Below are 14,428 nucleotides of genomic sequence, written 5' to 3'. Positions count from 1 at the left end.
GCCTGTGATCTAAAATTCTGAAGCAGTAAGCAATCACATGTCTCGAACTCACATTATGAAGTGAAAACTTGAAAACAGGCTATATCAACAATGAAAGCGTTGTCAACTTAACTAGCAACCCTATTTTTGATTAGATTAACAAAGCGGTATCCATCACTTGGTGCTTGTTTCATTGTGATGGAATAATTTTAGCTGTCCTCTCAATCTATTTCTATATACTTATATATTTCTCAAAGTATGTATGTCTGTCATTCCAGCTATAGCTATAGCGCACGCTGATTATTTCACCAATGCTGCCAAGCGTTACGATATCCCTGTAAAGAAATATTTTCCGTAAGGTACAATTACTATATCTGGGGTCAAGGCCGATTTTTCTCATGGAACAATTATGATGTTTCCGTGGGAAGAGCCTCGACATTTTTTCTCCGTTCAGCCAGACAAAGACAGTACGATATCTCATTTTTACATTTGTACTGGCATCGAGAGATACCAGTAATGTTGTATTCAAAGTTTTGATGGATAGCTTCTGGCGGAACAGTAACCTTTATTTTATACACACGCACACTTCTATGCAAGAACTGTTATTATTAATTCTACATATTCAGGATTTTTATTTTGTTTTTTTCAGTTCATATTAATTGTATCATTACCGAATCATCTTTTATTGTAATCGTAGCAAAACCGACTTAATTTAGCTATTACTTGCTAATTATTTCACATTTATATCTAAACCTTTTTATAGTCGTTTTATTTTTTTTAATTTATTTGACCTGCACGAAACATTTTCCTCATGATATGAAGTTTAAAAGTTGTTTGAAAAAGTTTGGAAACCTTTTCAGTTGTTTTTATTTTTTCTCTTAATTTATTTCAACTACACAAAACACCTCTCTTATGATATGCAGTTTGAAAGTTTGAATGGCAAATGTTGTTATATGTTAAATACAAATCAATTTTCTGTCCAAAAACTTTTTTATTTCCCAGGTAACGCCGGGTAGTGCAGCTAGTTAAATATATTTGATTCTTTCTATGAAGGCAACATGATGGGTTGTCTTGAATCCATTATCTTGAAAGTGTGATTACACATACTCTACAAGTTGCCAAAGCCATGGGATTGAAGTTGTGTGCTCACTGTACAGTTGTACTCACTGGGCAGAAGAAGAGGTACAGTTGTTTCCTGTTTTGCCATGCTTATTGGAGCTACAGGAGGCGTGCAACTCTGTTCACGGAGCCGACAGCACGATGGCTGATTACTAGAAGACCTTTTATTACCTGAAGACAAGCAGAAAATATAGGAAAGACTGTTTTAAAAAACAAAAATGTTGGATATGGACTAAACCAGATATTAATATTTTAATCAACATCTAAAATTAATAGTAATAGTTATGAATTAATTTTTAATTGAACTTATACAAATATTAAATGAGAAACTTTTTTGGGCAGTTTTGTAAAATCAATCAACTTTAGTAGATGCAGTTATAAAAATCTGCTTTCAATTCATTTCAACTTGTGAAAAATAACTATTTTATTTTTATAGAAATTAAATTTGCTAATAGCAGTATTTTAGGTTTAAAAGATATGATAAAGTTTATTTTTGCATTCATCCATTTTACTTTAATAATTGTATCTAATAAGAATATTAATTTTTGGACCATTAAATACAATTATCGAATTTACTAATTTATGTGAATATATAAAGATATAGATAGATATTAACAAAACGAGAATTATTGAGCATTCACCTATTCACACAAACACAAACCAGTGTCACAGTCATCAGATACGGCAGACTTGAGTTCAATTCTCACAAATGATTTCTCTGCTAGCAGTAGTGGAGCATTTCACGGACAATCGCTTTTTGGTCAAAAATCAAAGTATTAATTTGCATAAGCTCGTGCTAACCTTCTCTATACCTTATTGATTTAATGAAGGGCAGCTGCTATGATCATTGTTTGTAAAAGATTTCACTTAGTAAACTAGGGCTTCGGCTCAGACATCTACATAGTAGATTAACTCATTCTACTTACCTTATGTTCCCTGAGCATTTGAACAAATCAGTACATGTATTTAAATTATGCGTTTGAATTATTCATATACACTGTATGATAGCTGTATAATACAAGAAGTTATCAGTTCTTTCTTAATGCTGTTTAAATAAATGAGGGAACAACTCTTAACTTCTTGTTTAATCATTTGTCATGAATAATTCTTGTTTGTGGTAAAATTTGCTGAAAATTTCTCATTGGGCATTTAATGTACAGGCTGAAAGTTCTCTTACCTATGACTTATATAATATGCAGGGAAATACATTATTTAATATGATTTTTAATATTTAATATTTGAAATGATTACTAATGCCATTAAAATATTATGCATTTATGCACAATTTGTACTTCACTTGTTTGACCTCAGAATAACCAGCGAACAGCTTTAAACATGTTAGAAAAATATCCATGACTTTATAAAGGTACCTGCTGATAGTTCCTTCTTTGACATCATTGTATCGTCTGTGTGGCTTGATAAGTGTCCCTCACTAATCAGCTTTGTTGGCCAATCATCTTCTCCAAACCCAAATCGTCGCCCAGCTTCTTTCACAATAGACCATACGAGTTCGATAGACGATTGAGAACTGTTGATATCAATTTCTCCTACATCCATGCTATTGGCTGCTTCTTGCAGTAAACTGTGGACCTCTTTTTTTGAGTGCGGAGACAACTCTCCGAGTGGTTTGTTCAGTATAGATTCCCTAGTCGTGTCGACCGTATCGGATACTCTAGGTGACATTTTATATCTTTCAACCATTAATTGTTCCAGTCGCAGAATCAAATTGTCTACCGTTTCTATCATCGTAGAGTTGCCATCTCCTGTACCTGTACATGTGCTCAGGTTCTCCTGTAAATAAAATTACAAGACATTAGCCAAAATATTAACGGTCTAATATGAAATTGAATGAAAATGTTGGTTCTTGGCTAAAGGGTGGAGTTGTTAAACACCAAGCTGCTCAGATGTACACAAAATTGTGTTTGTCTTTAGACCGTCTAAAACTGCGAGGTTTTTAAGACTGCTTTTGTTTTTTTTAATTTTTGTTTTACAAGCTGGTCTGTGCTTTTCGATATTCATTTTTGAAAGCTTGGCTGTTCGATGTGTAATATGCAATGTAAAATAAAAATAGCACATATGTAACAATATCATTGTTAAAATGAAACTGCACATATGTAACAATATCATTGTTAAAATGAAACTGCACATATGTAACAATATCATTGCTAAAATAAAACTGCACATATGTAACAATATCATTGCTAAAATGAAACAGCACATATGTAACAATATCATTGCTAAAATGAAACAGCACATATGTAACAATATCATTGCTAAAATGAAACTGCACATATGTAACAATATCATTGCTAAAACGAAACAGCACATATGTAACAATATCATTGCTAAAATAAAACTGCACATATGTAACAATGTCATTGCTAAAATGAAATAACACATATGTAACAATATCATTGCTAAAATGAAACAGCACATATGTAACAATATCATTGCTAAAATGAAACAGCACATATGTAACAATATCATTGCTAAAATGAAACTGCACATAGGTAACAATATCATTGCTAAAATGAAACTGCACATATGTAACAATATCATTGCTAAAACAAAACAGCACATATGTAACAATATCATTGCTAAAATAAAACTGCACATATGTAACAATGTCATTGCTAAAATGAAATAACACATATGTAACAATATCATTGCTAAAATAAAACTGCACATATGTAACAATGTCATTGCTAAAATGAAATAACACATATGTAACAATATCATTGCTAAAATGAAATAGCACATATGTAACAATATCATTGTTAAAATGAAACAGCACATATGTAACAATATCATTGCTAAAATAAAACTGCACGTATGTAACAATGTCATTGCTAAAATGAAATAACACATATGTAACAATATCATTGCTAAAATAAAACTGCACATATGTAACAATGTCATTGCTAAAATGAAATAACACATATGTAACAATATCATTGCTAAAATGAAACAGCACATATGTAACAATATCATTGCTAAAATAAAACTGCACGTATGTAACAATGTCATTGCTAAAATGAAATAACACATATGTAACAATATCATTGCTAAAATGAAACAGCACATATGTAACAATATCATTGCTAAAATAAAACTGCACGTATGTAACAATGTCATTGCTAAAATGAAATAACACATATGTAACAATATCATTGCTAAAATAAAACTGCACATATGTAACAATGTCATTGCTAAAATGAAATAACACATATGTAACAATATCATTGCTAAAATGAAACAGCACATATGTAACAATATCATTGCTAAAATAAAACTGCACGTATGTAACAATGTCATTGCTAAAATGAAATAACACATATGTAACAATATCATTGCTAAAATGAAATAGCACATATGTAACAATATCATTGTTAAAATGAAACAGCACATATGTAACAATATCATTGCTAAAATGAAACTACACATATGTAACAATATCATTGCTAAAATGAAACTACACATATGTAACAATATCATTGCTAAAATGAAACTGCACATAGGTAACAATATCATTGCTAAAATGAAACTGCATATGCAAAATCTTGCAAATAAAATGACTAAATTATGTTATAAAAAAGGAAACAAAATACATTTCATTTAAATGATCAACTTTTACAGCAAGCTAGCTTATCCTAATTAGCCCTTACCCAACACTACATGGAACAAGATCAAGTCAGCAAGCGAGGAGTAGATTCTTTCTCCTGAATGGGTATCAACTATTGATAGTGATTATCAACTAGCTTTACGCTGCCGGACGTTAAAAAAATTACAAACAATATTTCTACGTGATTATTATAACAAATCTTACCTCGCATGCATTCTTTGAAGTTAAATCTTCAACTTTTTGCAAAGCTATCTATGGATGAAATTACTAGTTTATTAATTACAATATGCTATGATTCGCTTGCTTTAGTCCAACGTTTCTCTAAGTCGCAATACTATTTGCTAATAATTACTCAATTATCTTGATCCAACAAAGTCTTTCCTAGCAATGATTGGTTAGATGCAACCTATTCTGTATGAACAAATGCGGTCAGTTGGAGTTGTTTCCTTTTGCTCACAAATTCTTTAAGTAAAGAGCCATATGCTGCCTATGCTTGTGAACAGTCACTTATGCTATCAATGGTTGTGACAGTGTTTTAAGTAAACAAAATCAAAAAAGTGTTTAATTGACAAAGCTTGCAACTTTTTAGATCTTTTGATTGGTTATTATACGGTTGGTTTACAATAGCTAGCTTCTTACGCGAGTATATTTTCATACGCTTCCATACGGAAGCGCTTTATACTTAGACTGAGCCATCTGTTCATAGAGCAATTTTATAGACACATATTATATATTTATTATTATATTATATATTGTATTATATATATTGTATTATATATATAATATATTATAATATATATTAATAATATAATATATTATATTATTATATATTAAAGTATATATATTATATATTTTCTATTACCATATTATATGTTTTTATTACTGTATCAGTTTCTTTTAATGATTTGTAATAACAAACATTAACACTTGCTGTCTCTTCATCATGTATTTAGTATATTTTTCGCAGGAGATTGTTATTAATCTTAAATCCAGGCAGGTAGAGTTAAGCAAAGAGTTACACATTTGGACTTGCTAGAACATTCATGACTTGAGAAGTGCACTGGTATGCAGTAAAGTATGCAATAGAGTGGGCCCATCGACAGTCATGAAAATGGCTGCTGACTACACCAAAAATATTATTTTTCAACAGATGGTAAAAGTATGAATAGTCAGTAGTTAAGCATAACAACAGTAGTTAAGCATAACAACAGTAGTTAAGCATAACAACAGTAGTTAAGCATAACAACAGTAGTTAAGCATAACAACAGTAGTTAAGCATAACAACAGTAGTTAAGCATAACAACAGTAGTTAAGCATAACAACAGTAGTTAAGCATAACATGCGTATAACGACAAGTTCCTTGGTTATTATTTTATGCTTTAGAAAGGAACTTACATAAAATGTTAGTTGATTTTATTAGAAAGTCTCGTTGTTTCTATTATTCGTGGTTGTTTTTTATGTTTGAGGTTGACTGATTGTCAGGATGTTTCAAGATTAAAATTGATAAAACTTGATCACGGTCAGAATGTTGAGATCAAGTGAAAGTGAGATTATGACGTCTATAGTTACAAAAAGACCGACAGAATAGAGACACGAAATGCTGCAACGTGAAAGCAATCACCAGTATCAACTATCGCAATGATAACAACAAGTGATGTCATTTTACACATATTTTTCTTCTGAGCCTTTTAATTGCAATGAAGTTTCTCGGATTTTAACTTTAAAACATTCTGGCAGTCAAATCGATTCAAGCATAAAAAATCTCAAATGATGAAAAAATTTTGAAACTTTTTGATAAAACCTACTATAATTTTGTGTAAGTTGGTCTTTAAAAAGTGTTCAACACCTTTTCTACCTTTTTTTCAATTAATATTCACCAAACCGTTTGTTTCAATGTGTTAATTTTTTAGAATATTTTCCATAAATGTAAAATACCACTTAGAATTTTTAAAAAGAAAAATAGAAACAAAATAGATATGGCATGCGTTGAGATTGAATTGACTCACATGAAATGCGTTTTCTTTGACATTCGCCGATACACAGTCACTGCTGAGCCAGTTGTTGACAGTAGTAGTGTAGTTGGTAGATGGGCAACTCGGATGGTGAGGCCAAACATCGAGTGACGCTCTATGTTTGTCTCTGCGTGATAACCTGGGGCTCTCAACATAACCCATCGAACTATCATCTTCACTAGAAGTCAAGTCTCTTGTGCTGATCTGAGCGGCACAATCTAAACATGCATTATTGTCTTTTGGAGCGGTTGCCTGAATCCATTGCAGACTTGACTGAAATCTTTTCAGCTCGCCCATTTTGTTTCTGAAGACAAATTGATCTGTCGCCGTTCGTTCAGGTAAGCGTTGATGATACGCGTCGACAAACCTTCTGTCATTTGGAAGTTCGGAAGTTTTGCTCTTTTCCAAGTTTTTAGGACTTTTTCGTGATCGAGTTTTAGAACGGTTGGTTTGGTTTGATGATTTTTCTGAGTTGATTGTCGAAAACAGTTCAGGCTGCAACAGGCATTCCTGATAACAACTCTCGGAGTCATCGCAATCTGATACCGCTGTATCATATCCGTCCAACTCACTCTCACAACCTAGCGAAGTCGTATTTCGTTCATTGTCAGTTTGCAGTTCACAAACTGATTCCGGAGACAAGCATCTGTTAGGCTTAACGATTAAGAAGCTACCTTTTAAAGCGTCATCTGCTGACTTCCCAAGGTTAGTCCAAGGTATTTCCAACTCCGTCATACTAGCTACTTCATTTATGGAATTCTTTCATTATTCAAATTGTATTGATAAAAATAATTCTCCTCCAGACATGAAACCATTGAGATTATTGAAATAACTTTCAACAAGCTACTGTAATTAAAGACTGCATGCGTGTAATTGATCAATTAAAATGATGGCATAAACTTTTGGATATGATTTTACTCATTGTACAAGCAGCTTGAACTTAGCTTATTACCTGTTCGATAAACAGTCTTAACAGAGTTTTTCAAATGTTCAACAAAACAGACTTGGCAGAGTGTATTTACTGGATGAATAAGCAACTTCAACAGCATATTCATTACTTTAATAGGCTAAATTCTAACGAATTTGTCTCTTTATTAGTCACCCAACACAGCTTATAAACGTTTCTGAGTACTTTTTTATTGTGTTTCTATCTTCCTGTTTTGACACTAGCAATATAAGTTAAAATTTTTAATGAAACCAAGAGTTCAAGATTGCAAAACTAGTAACTATAGCTCTGTCTAGCTAAAAACATTACTGCAGTATTCTAAATACTGAAGAAATGACTTGCAAATTTTAATTAATTAATGTCTGCTATTATAGACACTTGTTCAGAGAGAGCACAACCGCTACTCCGCTACATTTGCTGAGTCATTGTTTGCCTCTATATGTACTGTTATATGTGCTGCCATTTTGCCAGCAAAATGAAGGAGTTGTCTCACTACAAAGGCTAGTACAGGTATGGTAACTATGCTAACTATAATTACTTCATGAGTCCATTTAATCTTAGTCCATCTGCTCATCCAGTTGATTAGGGAAGAGCTAATATATTTCTCTCTCTCTCTTCCTCTCTCCTTCTCTTTCCCTCTCTTTCCCTCTCTGTCTCCCTCTCTCCCTCTTTCCCTCCCTCCCTCCCTCCCTCCCTCTCTCTCTCTCTCTCTCTCTCTTTTTCTCTCTCTCTCTCCTTCCCTCCCCTCTCTCTCACCCTCCCTCTCTCTTTCTCTCTTCCTCACCCTCTCCTTCTTCATCCCCCCCCTTTCTCTCTCTCCTTTCTCACTCTCCTCTCTCTCTTCCTCCCCCTCTCCCTCTCTCTCTCTCTCTCTCTCTCTCTCTCTCTCTCTTCTCCTCCTCTCTCTCCTCCTCTCTCTTCTCCTCCTCTCTCTCCTCCTCCTCTCTTTCCTCCTCCTCTTTTTTTCCCTCTGTCTCCCTCTTTCTCCCTTTTTCTCTCTCTTTTTTCCTTTTTCTCCCCTCCCTCTCTTAAGGAAAGTGAAGTTAAGAAAGAGACAACTTCTATAAATTGAGGCTATTCTGCTGCAGGCATTGTTAATCTGAATCAGCCTCTATTAGTCATCACCCTGAGAGCTAATAAGAGTTCATTTCAAATTAGAAAATAAAAGTATGTATATTTTAAAATTTAAGATAATACAATTTAAAAATCTCAATATATATCATAATATGTAAAAGTATTAATCAAACTAACAATGATACCGGTATATACATTTTTGAGCAGAAAATGTTTTTAGCTGTTGTAGTTAACAACCGAGACTTTGCAATAAATTTATGATAAATGATAACTATACAAATATTACTGAACATGTTAAGGTTTAGCTGATGGAAGTACGTTGAGAGTCGCTGCCCAGCCAATAACTTTGAAATTGCTATAGAATGGGCATAGCTTAATAAGCAGGATGTTACAGGCTGTAAATTATCTACTAAATGCACTCTTGATGGCCGGCAGAACTGTTAGGTAGTTGGGTTTTATACGAACATCTGTTTTACTTGATTTTTTTGTAAGAGGTGATTTCTGTGGCTGAGCATCCGTTGGTAGTGACTGCTTCGCGATAATCGCTGCAAGAGCTGTTCCTTTCATCGTCTTTTTATGTAAGATAATCGTTTCAGGATTGGGTTTCTGAGCTGGCTTACAGAACGACTCAGTCATCTGTCGCGAGACCACATTGAACAGCTCTTGTAGGTCTTGCATAGATGTCTGCATTGCTTTGGAAGATTCCGGTCTAAATGATCTGTCAGGGCTATTTGTTGCTTGAGAATTACTCGTTTCGCTGTCTGATTTTAATTGAAAAGTCGAACTTCCATTATCATGTGGTCTTCTTGGTCGAAGCTTTGTCTGAAGTTCGCTTGGAGAGCCACTCTGGTAGCGCCTTGACGCAAGCACCCTTCTGAGCTGAGGTGATCTGTCATGCATGTTCATTTGCAGCAATTGTTGCGTGTCATAGCCTTCTTTCTTTTCCTCTTTTTTCATATGGCTGACAGACCTTCTTTCTACGTGCACGGAAGCTCCTGCGGCAGCAAGAATTTTTGCTATTTCCTTGTGTTGAAGCTCTTTAGCATGGAGGTAGGGAGTATACTGTAGACTGTCAGGAATGTCAACGGATATTCCATATCTCCTTAGTCGCCCCGCAACTGCTCTGACAACCTGCTCCATACCATTTATGGTAGCGTGATGCAGTACTGTGAGCCCATCAGAGCCACGGTGTAGGAAGTCATATTCTAACATGGGCCCCTTGAGTAGCCTTAAACATTCTGGTTCTCGCTTCAGCTTCGCCGCCCATTCCAATGCGTCTGCAAAAGTGTAGACCGACGCTATATTATGATTGTAAAATTATATATCTTATACTTTGAGTCTGACTCCAAGATGGAAATCTTAGTAATGTATTTTTCTCTAAGTTCTACTCAGATAATCCAAGTTAGAAGTTTACAACTGACTACATTTATCAATATATTAGTCTGAGTACAGACTCAAGCTATGCAATATTATTCAACAATGGACATGTGTTTAATGACACTTTCTCGACTGTCACACAAAACACAAAAAATAAACATCAAATAATACTTAACTGAGAGTTGGACAGCATATCCCTACTGTCAGCACGGTTTATAGCTGCTATAGATAATCTACTAACACCAATCATGTTATTAGAAGAGGAAACATCTTTTGAGTGCCACGTGACAAAGATGACCTCAGCAATACCTCAACCCATGAAGTACAGGCCGTAACTGATCGTAAGTACAGGCTGTAACTGATCGTAAGTACAGGCTGTAACTGATCGTAAGTACAGGCCGTAACTGATCGTAAGTACAGGCCGTAACTGATTGCAAGTACAGGCCGTAACTGATCGTAAGTACAGGCCGTAACTGATCGTAAGTACAAGCCGTAACTGATCGTAAGTACAGGCCGTAACTGATCGTAAGTACAGGCCGTAACTGATCGTAAGTACAGGCCGTAACTGATCGTAAGTACAGGTCGTAACTGATTGTAAGTACAGGCCGTAACTGATCGTAAGTACAGGCTGTAACTGATCGTAAGTACAGGCTGTAACTGATCGCAAAGTTTTATTTTAGATAGCTATCTAATATTCATTAGTTGTTTAATATTTTTAATACTCTAATTAAAACTCAAAAAGAGTATATAATGAATACATCAACAGCTTATTTGCTGCCAGATTGATGCAAAAGTTGGCTAAGTAAGTGTTATCCGGTGGCAGCAAACTGATATGACTGTGAGTTAGACTAAAGGCATTATGGTACATTGTACATGTCTTTAGAGTACACGCTATAAACATGGGTAAGGTTGGCATATGTTTATAGAGTTGCATAGATGACTGTTTTAGATTAAGGGTACAATATACTAGCTAGCAGCGCAGTGATAGTTGCAGAATTCAAGTTCACTGAGTTAGCGGGAGTTATCTACATACACTTAGAAAACCTATCAAACTGACAATAATGTTAAAGAATGGGTAATAATATGTACAACTCATCACTCAATAGCGAATAAGAGTTGGAGCAGTCTTCTCTCTAAAAAGTGAGCATCTACAAGTACACTTGGAAGGGTAAGGCTTGTTGGTATACTCCGTGGAAGCAAGCCATCTAGTCTAGTAGAATCTACTACAATATTTACACTGACTGACTGTACGTATTTGATTGGCAGAGAGTAACTTTTTGTTGATTGAGAACACATTTATTACGTCATGTTGTATTTTATTGTATTGCACTTCATCATTTACTAGATTTCACCCTATTTTACTATATTATGCTATATCATGTTATAGTTTAATCAATGTCATATTCTATTGTTTTTATTAAGTTACGCTATACGCTATATAATATACTATATTAAATCGCATAACAGAAGTTTTCAGGATGTATTATATTGTATTAGGTTATACTAGAATATGATATTGTTTGCTAATTTTTAACAAGTAGGCTGTCTTTAGCAACAATTGCTGATTATGTTTTAAATTTTGTTATATTGTATGATGCTGTCATAATATATTGTATTGTGTTATGTTACTATTCGATAAAATTTTATATGTTGTCATATAACATAGTATATTATAGCCAATCATAACTCAGTATGATAATAATGATGGAGATGATGCTGAAACCTTAGCTATATACATAGTACTTTATTGCTAGATGCTAGATATTATAGTACTATAGTACTATAGGCTAGATGCACACTCACACCATTATCTATCAAGCCAAGAACATTCGTCATCATAATAATAATCAAAACAATAATAATAAAAATAATGATAATAAAGTATTAATAATAACTTTTATATTACTATAATAAGAGTCATGCTTGTCCATCCGATCATTTGAAACCAAAAGGTTGGAAGTTGGGGAAAAAGATAACTTTGAATGGAATTTGAACTCGTCTTCATAGACCATCGCTTTAACAACTGCATCAAGGCGTACTGAGGATCTTGCATCAAGGCGTACCTGAGGATATGTGAGAGCACACTAGACTACCAGGGTACTAGTAGTAGTAATAATAACAGTAATGACAATTACAATTACCTCGACCTGATACATCTCTATGGTGAACATCACAACCAGATTTGAAGAGGAATGAAAAAATGGCACGGCGCGTCTTATCATCGTCTATTCGTAGAGCCTCTATGAGACAGTTCTCTCTCCTACGATTTTCAGAGTTCACGTCTAGTCCACTCTTCAGCACCAGTATTTTAACCTAGAGGTATGTAAGGAAAACACGTGAACCACAGCTTGTTGAAGACTCAATCTACCAATGTAAAAAACCTTATTTCCAGCCAATCAGATACTTCCTATTGGTGGAGCACTAATTTGCAGATGGATATTCAATTGGACTGTTCTAACCCAACCAGACAGCGTAATCTTTGGTTTTGATTCTGACAAACGCTCACTTAATACTGGTGGAATTTCACCAATCATTTCAATACGCCATACGCTGACCCTAGTTGTGTCTAATTGTTTGGAGTCAAAATCAATGAGATGTATTCAATTGTCGGTGAGTGTGTCTGATTAATAGACTCAGCATTCAGTACCTGACCAGCATTATAGAGATTGGAGTTGGCTTCTTACAAAATTTTAGATAAACTTTAAGTCACTTGTCTTTACAGAGTCACATTTTATTGTATCATTTTAAGTTCGCTTCCATGTTTTTATAGTTTTATATCCCCATTAGTTTTACATTTATTTGTGTAACATGTTTCTGTTTGTTATAGTAATTTAATATTTCATAATTTTGGCTTTTCAATATTTTATTTTCATGTTTTGTTGTGTTGGCAATTTGTATGTTTAATTTTATAAAGTTTACTACCTATGTTTTTGTTTCAGTGAATTTTAATATACACACATTTACACACTTTCAAGTTTGCATTTAAATTATTATTTAATGCATTCGTATAATTATTGTTTTGGAGTCGCTTATACATAAGTTATAATTCCTGTCACTATTATCAAACAGTGCTTTTGGTCTCCTGAATATTAACCTCTTACATGGTTTCAGCAACAACACAAACTGTCTGACCGTTTTCATTTATGGAGTATATTTCCGTCTGGCCAGACCTTTCCCTTTGAATATGAAACATCCTTTCATAAAGTTTTGTTATAAAAATGATTATTCATCGAGCCAATACAGTTTAACAGGCTTTTATAATATCTCAAAAGAAACAACAATTTATATGCTAAGCTCAAATAATGTGAAGCTCAAAGCTACTGCCCACTGGTTCGCATGACCACGACCTACTTGTCTCTTGACCACCTGCCCATCGCTCAACTGCGTAGCAGTTCTCTGCCCACCTGTCCGCCTACCCACTGTTCATCTGTTCACTGTCTTCTTGTTCCCTTTCCACCTGCCCACTGCCCACTATATAGGCCTTCCACCCACCTGTCTACTGTCAACCAATTTATTTCCCATATGCCCATTATAATTTAATAAATAACAAAAATTATTATAATTTTTGTTATTGCAAGTTGCAATAACAAAAATTATAAACTTGCAATTTTTCTTATTGCAAGTTTCTCATATAAACTTAAAACGTAGTGTAATAACCTGTAACCTTGTAAGATACAGCATTACAATGGCCTCTGATCCTAGCAACTACAACTTGATGAACCTTACGACTTACTTCTGCTAATCTGCTTGCTTTAACAGCTGCAAACAATCGTCCTCCCATCGGTAGACAAAAACCATTTTCTCGTCTTAGCTCCATGCTAATCTGGAGGCAGCATTAGAGCTCTACTTAGAAAGGACATGCTGCCAACTTTAGTCATCTGTAAATGAACAATACTTTTCCTTCTTCTATTTGCTTAGAGATATCTTACCAGTCATTCCCACGTCAGAGAGTCTCGCCGAGCAATTATGTCTGTTTTCAACACACAACTTTATTATATCACTAATGATATGCCTTTATGTTTGAAGCCTCGTAATGTGAAAGGCACTTTGGTTGATGGAGTTGATGTTTGTATTAAATATTGATGTATAGAGAGACAATGCTATGAAAAGACTTGCCTTTCAAGTGCACATTTATGATGTCTTCGGCCAAGCGCTTAGCGACCATTGCCTAGTTTAATATTATATAAACAAAAATCACACCTGCATTCCCAATTGATTACTTTACAGCCTCACGTCAACTGAACACTTCTAGACTGGCCAGGTTGTAATAACAAATGTATGTTAGGTTGTGCAGCCTGT

The 14,428-nt window shown here is 34.2% G+C and overlaps 1 protein-coding gene across 1 annotated transcript; it reads right to left on the bottom strand.

The window, feature by feature from the left end:
* Positions 1 to 9,154: 9,154 nt before the first annotated feature.
* Positions 9,155 to 13,946, bottom strand: LOC137387655 (uncharacterized). Its single transcript, XM_068074139.1, has 3 exons — positions 13,863 to 13,946; positions 12,271 to 12,442; positions 9,155 to 10,029 (listed from the first exon to the last, which is right to left on the bottom strand). The coding sequence occupies exons 1-3, from the start codon at positions 13,944 to 13,946 to the stop codon at positions 9,155 to 9,157; spliced, it is 1,131 nt and encodes a 376-aa protein (XP_067930240.1).
* Between the last annotated feature and the right edge of the window lie 482 nt (positions 13,947 to 14,428).

This window comes from Watersipora subatra, chromosome 1 (genome assembly GCF_963576615.1).
Source record: "Watersipora subatra chromosome 1, tzWatSuba1.1, whole genome shotgun sequence".
Lineage (NCBI taxonomy): Eukaryota > Metazoa > Bryozoa > Gymnolaemata > Cheilostomatida > Watersiporidae > Watersipora > Watersipora subatra.
Note: the sequence above shows the minus strand (reverse complement) of the source record. Positions and strands in the feature narration are given on the sequence as shown.